The sequence below is a fragment of the Astyanax mexicanus genome, chromosome 15 (genome assembly GCF_023375975.1).
Source record: "Astyanax mexicanus isolate ESR-SI-001 chromosome 15, AstMex3_surface, whole genome shotgun sequence".
NCBI lineage: Eukaryota > Metazoa > Chordata > Actinopteri > Characiformes > Acestrorhamphidae > Astyanax > Astyanax mexicanus.
In genome coordinates this window covers 7,087,760-7,102,872 of record NC_064422.1, presented here as the reverse complement: position 1 = coordinate 7,102,872, position 15,113 = coordinate 7,087,760, and the positions used below count along the sequence as shown (strand labels likewise).

At 36.0% G+C, this 15,113-nt stretch overlaps 1 protein-coding gene across 1 annotated transcript in view; it reads right to left on the bottom strand.

The window, feature by feature from the left end:
- itga3b (integrin, alpha 3b) overlaps positions 1–15,113 on the bottom strand; it is an 85,370-nt gene that overhangs the window by 29,594 nt on the left and 40,663 nt on the right. Inside the window, exons 2-8 of the mRNA XM_022669343.2 lie at positions 14,642–14,769; positions 8,142–8,224; positions 6,176–6,425; positions 4,650–4,748; positions 2,620–2,824; positions 923–1,113; positions 692–780 (exon numbers count right to left, since the gene is read on the bottom strand). Of these exons, the coding sequence (XP_022525064.2) occupies positions 692–780; positions 923–1,113; positions 2,620–2,824; positions 4,650–4,748; positions 6,176–6,425; positions 8,142–8,224; positions 14,642–14,769 (1,045 nt within the window). The remainder of the gene's footprint in view (positions 1–691; positions 781–922; positions 1,114–2,619; positions 2,825–4,649; positions 4,749–6,175; positions 6,426–8,141; positions 8,225–14,641; positions 14,770–15,113) is intronic.

Sequence of the window (15,113 nt, the reverse complement as noted above, 5' to 3'; positions counted from 1 at the left end):
TCCATTTATCAAGACATGTTTACACAGTGTAAGGTACAGTTATTGTTTGCAAAGTATGTAAAACATTGAAAATTGACAAAAATAAATTATATATATTATATAATTGCTGTGACACTGGACAATGAACATTTTTTAAAAGTCTTTTAAAAGTCTTTATTGTTAAATTTAATATCATTAATTCTTTTTTTTCCAATACCCAGGGTTCATACAGTTTTTAAGCAAGACATTTCCATGATTTTCCATGACTTATGCATACCTTCAAGGCAAATTTTCATGAAAATACAATTGTTAACACATCAGTGCAGAAATGGACAATAAAACAAAAACTCAACTAAAACTATAAACAAAATTGATTATAGTAGGCCTAAAATTATTTTATTAAAAACAATACATTTCTTTAACCAATGTTGACAATGTTAACCACAATCTTCAATAATAAAATGTGTGTCAGATCTTAAAATAGCTTTTCTTCGTCGATAGATCAAAAAGACAAAGATTTGTAGATAGCAAATTTCCATTTCCAGGTATTTTTATTTTTCCAAAACTTATCCAGGCCTGGAAATGGCTATTTTGAAATTCCATGACTTTTCCAGGTTTTTGATGACCGTATGAACCCTGAATATCATAATCATATCATATCTCTAATTCACATGTTTTAAGGAGGATGTAGGCTCAGACTGGTTGTGTTTACCTGACTGGGGTCCTTCATTATTCCTTCCTTGCTTCCCGTCCATATGTACACCTTTCCAGATCCGTGAAAAGGAGCTCCGACTGCAAAGTCTGAGCACAGCACAAGACAGCAAAAAGATACAATAGTCATTTGTAAAAATCTAAATAGTTTTCATAAAGTTGTCGGTTTGTGTATTTGTATTCTATATCATCTAATCTAGAGCACGGAATGAGATCCATTAAAATATATCACCTTGAAATCCATCCTGATTGATGTCTCCTATAGCTGCCACAGCGATTCCGAATCCAGAACCCTTCATCCCCTTCAGCACCATCTTTTTACCCCCGAAAGATCCGTTCTCATTCATGAAGACATACACGGCTCCGCCCTGCTCCTTGTAGCGGTCGAAATAGAACGGCGCTCCAACGATAAGGTCGTTCCAGCTAGAACAGGATAAAACTGTAAGGGCTCACCCAGAAAGGGAATCAAACTTAGGTTATTTGATCACAACACAACCACCTCACTGGATGAGCTACCTAGTAAAGGCTTTTTTGAGAGGAAGGGAAAAGGAGGGAAAGAAAGAAATGATGTCTCAGGGACTTGGCCACTTGGCCACTCACACACACACAAAGACACAGCAACTGCTGGTCTGTGTTCCTCACTCTTTTAAAATCAAGCCCCAGGTGTTCCTGATTAGGCCTGATTGCTACCTGAGGCTGCCCGTTGCCCCCCTCTGGTGGTCGGAGGGCGCCTAGCCCTGGAGCCAGCCCTTACAAAAACAGGCGAAAATGAGAGTCTAAGTTCTGTCTATTTCCCATTACTACAACAGCATTTAGCTTTTTTATGGAGCTGATAAAGGCACTGAACTGCTGACAGGTTGATGGGGGCTTGCAGATGATCAGGCATCCGTATGAAAGCAGATGTGTGTGGAGCATGTGAGCACCAGGGGTGTGAAGTAATCTGAGATAAGCGTGGAGAGATGATGTATTGGTCTGCTACTTCTGAGCTCTGTTCACTTATAGAAGGCTATAGCAGAGATACTGACTAGAGGAAGCTATGCTCTATAAAGTATATATTTATGTACAGGGGTTGGACAATGAAACTGAAACACCTGGTTTTAGACCACAATCATTTATTGTGGAGACGGACAGTTCTGGTGGAAACAGGAGAGTTGAGGTGCACATTGAATTCTGCCGTGATTTGATCAGCCGTGGTTTTATGTTTTTTGGATACAATCCGGGTCAGCACCCGAACATCTCTTTCAGACAGCTTCCTCTTACGGCATCCACAGTTAATCCTGTTGGATGTGGTTGGTCCTTCTTGGTGGTGACATGCTGACATTACCCTGGATACCATGGCTCTTGATACATCACAAAGACTTGCTGTCTTGGTCACAGATGCGTCAGCAAGACGTGCACCAACAATTTGTCTCTTTGTCTCTTTTGAACTCTGGTATGTCACCCATAATGTTGTGTGCACTGCAATATTTTAAGCAAAACTGTGCTCTTACCCTGCTAATTGAACCTTTACACTCTGCTCTTACTGGTGCAATGTGCAATTAATGAAGATTGGCCACCAGGCTGCTCCAATTTAGCCATAAAACCTCCCACACTAAAATGACAGGTGTTTCAGTTTCATTGTCCAACCCCTGTGAGTAACACAAACGTAACGCAATGGTTACTTTTACTGGTAACTAGTTACTTTTATAGTGGAGTAACTCAGTTAGTAACTCAGTTACTTTTTTGGAGAAGTAACTAGTAACTGTAACTAATTACTTTTTCAAAGTAACATGCCCAACACTCGTGTGCGCACACATAATTGAGAGATAATCAGTGTATCAGCATGAATATTAAGTAATCTACCTTCTGATCTCTGCAGCAGTAAATGATGCAGTGTTTACAGTGCTAACTCTGTGTAAAACGAGTGAGGAGTAAGGGAACATGACCTACTTGTCGTTGTTGAGGTCCGTCACTGCTATGCTGCTCCCAAAGTAAGAGCCCACCTGCTCTCCTGGAATTGTAACCTTCACGACGAGGTCTGAGTTCCCCACCGCTGCTAGAGTAACAGAGCCTCTGGACTCGTCTCGGGGAGCCCCTGTGACCAGCGTGAACTCCGTTCCATCCAGTAACTTTGTCTCCTCAGTAACAGAGTATCCTAATCAAATCAAATCAAATCAAATTCAGTCTTCAGCACTTACATAACATGTGATATGTTGTATTTTCTGACAGTTTAACTAAATTTAAAATTAATAAGGTTGAATATAAATTAAATTCATTAATTTCTCCTCATTTATGCTGTAAAAACAAATGGATTTGCATTTTGTTTTTCAATTTTCAGTTTTTTAAATCTGCCTTTTGCAAAATTTCAGATTTTTACATTTTTGCATATTTCAACAAAACTCAACTGTTATAACTTAACTTATGTTTTGTTACAAGATGGAAACAAAAAAAAAACTGAAAATTGAGATAAGACTACTTTTTTTTTTACAATTCTGATTGTGAGGTGCATAATTAACCCTTGTGTGGTGTTCGGGTCTGTGGGACCCGTTTTCTTTTTTCATCAAATGATATTAAAAAATATTTTTTCTAACTCAAACTCATTGGCATTGGCTCATTTTTTGTGAAAAACATATATCAAAACACATTTTCGATAAACACACACTGTACACCCCCCCCCACACACACACACACACACACACTTATATTACATACAGTATGTTTGGCCAAGGGCTAATAAACATTGCTTCATTTGTAAATTTGAAACTAAACACATTTTCTACTCATATCTTGAGTTTAATTCATTTTCTTTTACATTTTATTAAAAAAACTAATAAAAAAAGAGTAGCACTTTTTAAAAGAAATGTAACATAAGAAAGGTAAAGGGCAAATATTAATTATTAACCATTGCTTGCAATTTAGGTGAAGCAAGCATGTGTAAAGCATTTTAATGTAGAATTGCTTAATTTTGCTGAATTAAATACAAGTAACAAAGTAAACGAGTAACAAAAATATGAACACCACACAAGGGTTAAAAAAATAGAAAACTGGGAAATTTAATCAGAACCCAATTGTTCTTCATTGCACTATGTGAAAAAATTTTTGCACAAATTTTTCAAAATTTAAACTGATAAACCTTACACTGACCTGTTCTCTCTCTTGGTTTGGTTTTGTTTTACATAAGCAAAAACGCAAATTCAACAAAATTCATCACAACAAGCCATGCAGAATGTTCTGCGTTGTGAGTTTCACATGCAGCAGAGACAGCATTTGATAATAGTTGTAGTAATTATCTAGGTAATAAATCAAATTAGACTGAAACTGAACCTTAAGTTTTGCTATGAAATAGCTTTGTTAAGTTCTGGGAGCAGGAACAAGCATAATGCCCCTCCCACTTTCCTTTCAATCTGAATCTGACTTCCTTTCAATCTAAATACCCTCTCTTTACTTATAGTGTGTCAGGGTTGCAGCAAGAACAAGGAGGCTGACGGAAATGCTGTACTTTTAATTACACAAAATTAGAAACAGAAACTAACAGACAGGGCTACTAAAACTGAACAAGGAAAGAAACATAGTTAAAAACAAAAACAAAGAGCAACCATACAGACATGTAACACGCACAACAAGACCAGACAAGGAAACACTGAAACAAAAAGGCTACATATACACACAATGTAGGCTGAGAAACACCTGGAGAAGGTAATGGAGGGGTGGAGTTACAAATAAGACAGGTGGAAACACTAATAACAAGGGCGGTGACAGAGCCATGTGCTAAAAAAGCATCTCCTGTTCTAAATTAACCATAAGCTGACTAGCAAAACCCTTTACTTAATCAATAAATACAAGCACCACTGTTCTGATTTGAAATTCAACTAAAAAAATTCTACCTAAATATGTTCATAAGATTCAACAGAGCCAATCACAGGCCTCCACATCCTTTAACTTACTGTCACACCAAATAAAGAAAAGAAATGCAGTCATACCCATGTAGCTGTTTCTCTTCGCCTGCTGCCCCAGGTCTCTGTCATTGTAATCCCAGGAGTTCCCCGGGGATGTGTCTCTCCAGGTTACATGAACATTACCTGATAAACAAAGATACTCATACAGTCATATCACATTCCAGCAGGGTTAACCAGTTCATACAGTGTTGTCCAGAAGTAAACACCTGCTAATCATGTTTCTTCCAAAATCTCGAGAATAACAGGATGTTTTCCCACTTTACTGAACTGTCTGCTTCTACTATTCTGCACAGGCCTGTACTCTAGACCCTAAGGGCCTGATTTAGGGCGTGTCGGTGCTTCTTTGGTGTCGTGAAGATGCAAAAAATATGCATTTATGCGCAGCATAAAACACGCAAAGATAATGGACTAATTCTTTTAAATAATTATGGGTGTGTTTTGGGCATAACATGCAATAAACCAATTATCCATGAAAATTATCCATCTAATCAGTCCATTTAAGAGCCAGGTGTGCTCTGACTTTGGCACATAGCGTATTGTTGATGTAAAAGTAGGGTTTGTGCGCTGCAGCATGTCCGTGTGTGTGTAACGAGGGGGGGGGGGGGGGTATAAGTGCGAACCTGCATAACTAGGATAGGAATAAAGGTCTGACTGTAGACTGTTGTCAAGGTTTAAATCGGTCAGTGGAACACCTGTTTTCAAACTCCACCATCTATTCCAAAAGTACAGGATGGGTAACTAAAACTTAATAATTTCTAAAATTATTTATTATAATTTTTCATTAAAAACAGAAATACATACCATACCAGTCAAAAGTTTGGACATTTTTTAATTTATTATTTTAAAATGTTCTGCATTGTAGATTAAAACTAAATATTTCCAAATGATCAAGAAAAAAACATATTATTTAGTATTTATTAATTAGAATTATTTAGTAAACAAAAATAAGTCTTAAACAAACCAAAATATGTTTTATATTTTAGATTCCTTAAAGTAGCACCTATTTCTAAGATGACAGTTTTGCACATCTTGGCTGGATTTTCTCAGTCAGCTTTATGAGGTAGAGTCACCTGGAATAACTTTCAGTTAACAGCTGTGCCTCATCAAGAGGTAATTACTTGAATTTCTTGTCTCTTAATGTGTTTGAGAGCATCAGATGTAAAGTTGTGAAGAGGTAGAGTTGATATACAAGAAATAGCTCTATTTGAGTAATGTTCTAATCCATATTATAGCAAGAACTACTTCAACAATTTCAAGAACTTTGAAAATTATCCTCAAGTGCAGTCACAAAGATCATCAAAAGTTATAATAAAACTGGCTCTTATCAGGACCACCCCAGGAAAAGGAAGACCAAGAGTTACCTCTGTTGTACAGGATAAGTTCATCAGAGTTACCAGCCTCAGAAATCACAAGTTAACAGCACCACAGATAAGAGCACCTTAATGCTTCACAGAGTACTATATGATTTATTATATGATTCTGTATGTGTGTGTAATCTAACACAGGGTCAGTTATCCTTCTTACATGAATACTGTAAGAACTAATGATACCTTGCCACAGGTAGCTGCCAGTGCAGCCGATGTAGACGTCGCTCTTGGTCATGCCCCCAGAGATGCCCATGTTGCACATGCCCTCCTTCTCCATGTCGAAGTTGTGATTGCAGACCTCGTATGGGTGGTTCTGCCAATCGTCCCTGTTGTCATAGGTCAGGTCATTCCCCCGGACGTAGCACTTCCCCACCATCCTCCTCTGCTCCTCGATTCCTCCAGGAACTACTTTCACATAGCGGTGACCACAGGCCTGTTTAGTAGGAGAAGAGGATGAATTAACAACAGTATAAAGTACAGATGATCAAAACACTGTTATGCAGGAGTGAAAGATGTTAAAATATATCTGTTAAAAAAAAATCTTTAAAAAATAATTCTGTAAAAAGTAATTTTCTTTAGGGCAGCAGTGGTGCCAGAAATAAGCTTTTTAAACATTTTACAAGATTCATAATGACAAATTCCCATCTTTTTATTTTTTTTTTTTACTGTAAAACTTTACTGAAAAAAGTTTTTTGTAGCAATATATATTGCAATACAAAAAAAATGCAAGAATTTTTACAGGAAAATTACAGAACTGAAAGGATTCAATAATCAAACATTTCAATTGTTCTAAATGTTAAAAATGCACTCCGTGTATCCTTCTGAGACCTGGACTTGTGCTTGGTGTGCATTTTTTATTTAAGCCTAGATATTTGGGATTAAAAGGACCTAACAAATATAAAAATAAAACTTTGTCTTTTTTGTTGTTTTTGCAAAGAACAATGTCCTCATATGGGGACAGTAGTTTATTTTAATAGTTAAAAATGATCCTTGCCATTTGGGATCAGAAGGACCCAGTTAGTCAAAACATTAGATTTATAAAGCAAGTAAATAAAGTAGTTTCAAACATAAAATTGAATAAGATTTTAACCTGTTTCATGTTTCTGTCTGGACTGGCTGTAGAAAGTTCTGTTCTAAATTTTTAAAGCTTTTTTGAATTCTGCCATTTCATTTATAATCAGCTGAGTGTAATGTCATTATGTCACCACTAGATGTTACAGCAGTCTCTCCACATGGTTTAAAAATTTATCATGGTGCAGTGAAGCAGTGTAAATATGTGACAGAGCAATATTACTCTTACTTTTATAGCAAGCAGCAAAAGAGTTAAAGCATCTAATAAAATGTGCCTTACAGAAACTGCATGTCGTGTGATGTGACTACAGCACATGTACACATTGCGATGACGATGCTGAAACAATATATTATGCAGCCCTACTATTATGAATTCTTTCAAGATTATATAGACTAGAATTGTTTTTTTTCTATTTTTTTCTATTTTCTCCACAATTTACATGGCCAATTACCCAACCCACTCAATAGGACTCCCCCTATCACTAGTTATGCCCCAACACACCAGGAGGGTGAAGACTAACACATGCTTCCTCCGATACATGTGAAGTCAGCCACCGCTTCTTTTCGAGCTGCTGCTGATGCAGCATCACAGCGCTAACACTTGGAGGAAAGCGCAGCGGCTCGGCTCCGATACATCAGCTCACAGATGCCCTGTGCTGCAGACATCACCCTGTAGTGATGTGGGGAGAGAGCGCCATCTACCCACCCGGAGGTAGCATGGCCAGTTTTGCTCCCTCTGAGCACCGGCAGCTTGATGGCAAAGCTGCATGAGAGGGGGTTTGAAACTGCGACCTCCCGCTCATAGTGGCAGCGTTTTAGACCGCTGGACCACTCAGCGTCTAGACTAGAATAGTTTAATAGAATAGTTAATATTTTTATTATTGTAGTCAGAGGAATCCATATTTCACATGAAAGGTGAAAAGGACTTGTTATTGTTATAAGTATTAGTATCTTTTTTGTTTATTTGCATTTTCCATACTGTCTCAACTGAATTAAGGTTGTGGGTCTAAAAGTAATTATGTCAGATGTCCACAGTGTAACTGAAGTACTGTGTAATAAAGGTATACAGTAGACTTACCAGCACTCGTCCATCAGGCTGATCTCTCTGACTGGCTACTGTCACCCCCAGCCACATGCCCTCTATCATCTCGGATGAGTCCGCTGCAACAGAAAAAACATCAATTAACAAATTAACAATTATAATACTGAGTAGGGATGGAACAAAATATTGATACAGCAATATATTATTTGTTTATGTTTCAATGTCACATGATACCAGTATTTGATATTTTTTGCATGAATGTATTTTAATTTATTTATTTATGTAATTTTTTGTTACAAACTCTGAAAATATATTAGTATAGCATAGTTTTAGCATGTTCAGCAGAAATAATAGTTCTTATTTATGTAATATGCTAGTTTATAGTTATTCTACAACAGTGGAATAATAACAGCCGCACTTTTATGTCAGTGAGAGACAATAAAAGTGAGAGAGACAAAAGCAAGCTAAGCTATGCTCTTTTTTTGTACATTTTAGCTTTGGGCAATTGTTTTTATATACAGTCATATGTAAAAGTTTGGGCACCCCTATTAATCTTAATCATTTTTAGTTCTAAGTATTTGGGTGTTTGTAACAGCCATTTCAGTTTGATATATCTAATAACTGATGGACACAGTAATATTTCAGGATTGAAATGAGGTTTATTGTACTAACAGAAAATGTGCAATATGCATTAAACCATTAAACCAAACCAAATTGGCCGGTGCAAAAGTATGGGCACCCTTATCATTTTATTGATTTGAATACTCCTAACTACTTTTTACTGACTTACTGAAGCACAAACTTGGTTTGGTAACCTCATTGAGCTTTGAACTTTATAGCCAGGTGTATCCAATCATGAGAAAAGGTATTTAAGGTGGTCAATTGCAAGTTGTTCTCCTATTTGAATCTCCTTTGAAGAGTGGCATCATGGGCTCATCAAAACAACTCTCAAATGATCTAAAAACAAAGATTGTTCAACATAGTTGTTCAGGGGAAGGATACAAAAAGTTGTCTCAGAGATTTAACCTGTCAGTTTCCACTGTGAGGAACATAGTAAGGAAATGGAAGAACACAGGGACAGTTCTTGTTAAGCCCAGAAGTGGCAGGCCAAGAAAAATATCAGAAAGGCAGAGAAGAAGAATGGTGAGAACAGTCAAGGACAATCCACAGACCACCTCCAAAGAGCTGCAGCATCATCTTGCTGCAGATGGTGTCACTGTGCATCGGTCAACAATACAGCGCACTTTGCAGAAGGAGAAGCTGTATGGGAGAGTGATGCAAAAGAAGCCATTTCTGCAAGCACGCCACAAACAGAGTCGCCTGAGGTGTGCTTTTGCATAACTCAGGCGACTCTGTTTGTGGCGTGCTTGCAGAAATGGCTTCTGATTAATAGGGGTGCCCAAACTTTTTTATATGACTGCAGTTTTATGCACCTTTACTCACCTAAAAATTATAAAGTATATTTCACTCTATACATTTTTACATTAATAGCTAAAATATGTTGCTCTGTGTATATATAGTCATATCGCTCAGCCCTAAACAGCAGTGACCTTACTTTTCCTGTTAGTCTTATCAAATCAAATTCCTGCTGCAAAGTTATCAGGCCACCCAGAGCAGGTGTAAATAGCTTAAAAGCAGCTCATGAGCCAAAAACCAACACAGTGAATGCATAGTGAAGAGATAAGGCCAAGCAGCTGTTTATTTAAGAAACAAAAGCTCAGCGTCTGCTCTGCATGAGGTCTAATAATCACTGCACTGCGTCTAGAGGTGTTATGTTTGCAGAAGAATTGCCCAACATATTTTATTTAGTCCTACATAAACAGTAGACACGGATGCAGGCTGAGCATGTGCAGGAGAATGTCTGTTATTTCAGGATTCCAACATTTGTCACTGACTAAAGACCACAGATCAGTGATTCACAGCAACGGTCAATACAACGAATATACAGTGCGTTCATGGTTTTATCATCAGGTCACAACAAGTGTGAAACAAGGCTGAAATAACAGAAAAGATGCAGAGCTTTCAGACCTCAAATAATGCAAAGAAAACAAGTTCATATTCATAAAGTTTTAAGAGTTCAGAAATCAATATTTGGTGGAATAACCCTGGTTTTTAATCAAAGTTTCATGCATTTTGGTATCATGTTCTCCTCCACCAGTCTTACACACTGCTTTTGGATAACTTTATGCTGCTTTACTCCTGGTGCAAAAAAATCAAGCAGTTCAGTTTGGTGGTTTGATGGCTTGTGATCATCCATCTTCCTCTTGATTATATTCAAAAGGTTTTCAATTTAGTAAAATCAAAGAAACTCATCATTTTAAGTAGTCTCTTATTTTTTTCCAGAGCTGTATATAACATATATGTCTCTATGTCAACAGTGGTGTTCCCTGTAAGGTAATATACTAGTATCACATACATACACCCTCTGGATATATGTAGATATTCATATTCAGTTCATAATATATGAATACCAACATAAAATATATATTTGCACATTATTATAAATACCTACAGAATTTGTTTTTGTATGGTATTATATGTTTAGCTCATATAGAGTTATATATTTTGAACTGTTTTATATAACATTTACAAACATTACACAACTTTTTTGAGTTGGGTGAGCATTTTTGGCCACATACACATTCAAATAAAGGTCTTTAAGTTGAATCAACTCATAAAAACTTTATTTTATAGTTTATAAAATATATATAGTTTATTCTGTTGTAATTGTAGATTATTCTATTCTATTCTTTTCTATTTTACTCTATTCTATTCTATTCTGGGTTTGTGTACTGGTGTCATGGTTGTTTCCAGCCAGTGGTGCACCTGTGTTTTTCGTTGCCAAGATAGCAATATGCCAGAAATGTACCCGAATACACCTCATTTCGAGATCACCACGCCTATCGAAGTAGATATATTCACAAGCACTGTTGCTATTTAAACAACACAGGCACAAGATGTGACAATAGGGATGTAAGATAGTGATGAGCATCACAACGCATCTTGTGCTGAGTGTAAAATAGAGCCCTGTGAGCTGAAACTAAATTGGACCCATAATGTGCCCTTGATTAACCCTAAATTTAATAAAAGGAAACAAAAATGTACAATGTAAACTTGTTAATTTTCCAAACCATCTGCAGAAACCAAATCTGTGCCAGTCTGTGTCTGTGACACAAGCCAATCACTGCTCACCTGTGGGGGAGGGGACTAGTCTTTTGAACATAATAAGCTGTGGTGAGACACTCAGACAGGTGAGGTTTGGCTGCAGCTGTGTTGGAGCTTGTTGAAGTATTTTCAGACGTTTGAAAATAAGAGGAGGGGATTTTGGGAATTTAGGTTTTTTCAAGGCCCTGTGCACACGTGTTCACATATTTGTAGAAATTGAGGGTTTTGCCTGTGTTTTGTGTACTGTCCACAAAAAAATGCCATTTTTGATCACTGAAACTGTAGCTTTTTGAAAACTCTCTAAGGTAAAGTTTCATAAAAAGAAGGATCTTACAATGCATGAATGTGCCTGTCTGAGTCTGTCTGAACATAATAGTGGTTTTGTGCTTCATTTTGACACATGTTCTGTACGGTATTAAGGAGAAGCAATGCATTGTATGTATTACATTTCATATATTTTTCTACTGTACTGATTGCTTTTCAGTTTGGTTCTAATAACTGTCCATATATTTGACCTCAAACAATCTCAAACAACATAATTCAGTGAAGTTTGCTACGTCAGTAAAATACACTCTAAAAAACAGAGGTACGATATGAGTACTTTTTTGTACTCAAGGGTACACTCTTCATAATTGTACCCTCAAAGGTACAATATTGGTCTTTACAGGGTCAGATTTGTTCCCTCTGAAGTACTTTCAGCAATAAGTATAGATTTGTACCATTTAACCAGACAAAAGGTACATTCAGTATACTGTACCACTGTACTAATAAACAATATATATTTTACTTGCAATTTTTTTTATTTGAAAGCCAGACAATTTTGGATCATGAAGTTTTTGGCACATATTCAGTTGATGATAATGTTTGTATTCTTTATAATCTATACTGGCACAAAATACATGGGTACAAAAAAGGACTTTCACTGAAAGGTACTTTTTTGTACCTCAATATAAGGTACAGCCCCAGCGACTCTTTTAGGTACAAATTGGTACTTACTTTTCTTAGTGTGTACCAAAACAAATTCAAATGTCTAAGGATCATTATTAAATATATCCAGTACTAGACAATAGTTTGGACACACATTTTAGTGTTTTTTCTTCATCTTATAATATAATGTATTGTAGATTAATACTAAAGTCATCCAAACTATGAAAAACATATGGAATTATTTAGTACTCAAAAAAGTGTTAAACATAAAAAAAATCTGTACCACTTTAAAATAAGACTACCTTTATAAAGGGTTTATTAATGGTTTACAATTAGTTTATTAATGGTTACTAATTAGGTTGTAAATGCCTTAAAAATCATTAATAATCAGTTATAACGTAGAAAGGGCAACAATGACCTGTTGTTTGTAAAATAGTGAACCCACAGCCATCTATACTGTTGCCCTTTCTATGTATGTGTTATAACTGATTATTAATGATTTTTAAGGCATTTACAACCTAATTAGTAACCATTAATAAACTTATTGTAAACCATTTATAAACACTTTATAAAGGTAGTCTTATTTTAAATTGCTCCCAAAAAATCCATAAAGTGTGAATAACACTACTCTGTCCTAAATAGCAGTCTATTTTTGTTTTGATATATACAGTGAAGATTTAAGGCTATTTTTGGTGTAATTTTCCATGTTTGCAGTTTATGTGCATACACTAAATATTGTGTTCTTTAGCAATGTGCTGTGTGTTACATTGTTTTTGTGCTACATCATTTATTTTGTTACATTATTAGTATTTTATACAAAATCATACTCTTGTGAAGTTGCTGTTGCTTACAAAATAGACAAAAGTTATAGATTCTTCTACTAAATGTAGGTTTCTACTAAATGTTTAAAACTTTACAGTAGTATATTGTAATAGTGTATTCTTCTGTGTTTTTCATATCACCCAAGGATGTCGTAATAACAAAGTTATACTGAAATATTGTGATATTATTTTGGGCCATACTGAAATCCACTAGTTTACACAGTACTAATTAGGGTTGTGCGGATGGACGATATCATCGTCCATCGTCATTTAATCCCACTTTTTTGTTTTTCCAGAAACATGCACTGACCTTCTTTAGGTCTCCTTCACCTAAAACTTTAGCAGGGATTGTACAGAAAATGATCAAATCAGGTATATAACTGAAATGAATTAGAGTCAGGGACGAAAATTAAAATACCCTACTGCTACAAATATGCCTAATTGGCATATAATTATATTATTTATTATTATTCAATTATTATTCAATTATTACTAGGATATAATATAATTATTTTATCTAGGTTACAGCTTGTCTTCGTTTTTTTCTACATTTCTGTATTCATTTTAAACATTTCATGTTAGTCACGCAAATAGAATAAGCCTGCTCCTTGTGTCGGGAAACTTGCTCATTGTCAACCAGTGCTGGGCCCCTTACTTTGAAAAAGTAATCAGTTATATTTACTAGTGACTTCTCCAAAAAGTAACTGAGTTACTAACGGAGTTTCCACTATAAAAGTAACTAGTTACCAGTAAAAGTTTTTTCACTTTTTTGTTACTCGCTCCTTAAAAAATTTACAAGAAAACAAATTATGTAATTTCTATTATTATTAGAAAAATAACAAATGAAAATAAACCCAAAATGTTGACAAAAATACAATCTAACGAATTTCAAAACATAGAAATGAAAAACATTAAAATGGTATTATGGTATTAAACAGTTTAACAGCTGGATCAAACAGTTATAAGGATTGCGATAAAAAAAAAACCTTTTTAATAAATAAGGTCAAGTGAAGTAAAATATATGGTATTACATGGTATTAAATTCACATATTTATTGATATTTAATCAAGAGAAATCAGGCAAAATGCGCCACGCTGCCCTGCGCTGCACTCTCTCTCTCTCTCTCTCTCTCTCTCTTTCACAGTGCGGAGCTGAATTCAGCGCGAGGCTAGAAATAATATAACAACTCAGTTTAGTTAAATAAATTAAGATGAGTGAGGACCTGTAAATTTAATCAAATATTCTCAAATATAAAGGATAGGTTGAGGTTTTGGGGAGCTGTTTCAATGATTTGAAACTGAAACTAACTGAAACTGATATTATTCTGCACACTAGTAGAAAGCCTTTGATTGTGCTTTAAATGAGTTTTTATTTTATATTAATTATTTTTTATTCATTTTAAATACGAACAACGATATCATCGTCCATCGCAATGTTTCACTGTAAACATCGTCATCTGCCAATTAAGGAGACATCGCCCAACCCTAGTACTAATTGATGGAATGTAGGGTAATGATAAAACTCTTAAACTCTACTCAGTTTGTAGTTGTACCTCTGCAGAACTATGCAAACATGGACGGCAGACATGCCCTGGCTGATTCATCTGAACAGGCAGACGCTTACTTGAAGTGATGATATCCATTCTGGTGCAGTCGGCCACGTCAGAGGTAATGGGGCAGGAGTACACAGCTCCGGTCTCGTTCACCTTCAGATTGGACGGGGCTTTCTCTCTGGGAGCTCCAGTCAGCAGTCTGAACACACACACACACACACACACACACATAGACATTCATTTCAGAGCAGTGCCATTTACTGTAGAGTTACATTAAGATAAATTAAAGAGATTACTGACAAATGCATGCAGCTCGATCCCAGCATGAGTAAAGCATTAATAGCTGAAATGTGTTGCTGTAATATATATATATATATATATATATATATATATATATATATATATTGTGGCGTGAGGAGGCGGGGGAGTTGTGGGTCCGCCCCATGCCAGAGCGCAAAGCCATGCCAAAGCTGGCCAGTTGAGACAGGCATATATACTCAGCCTCCGCCATCATTTGGGAGGACTTTGACTCGGGAGCTGAGG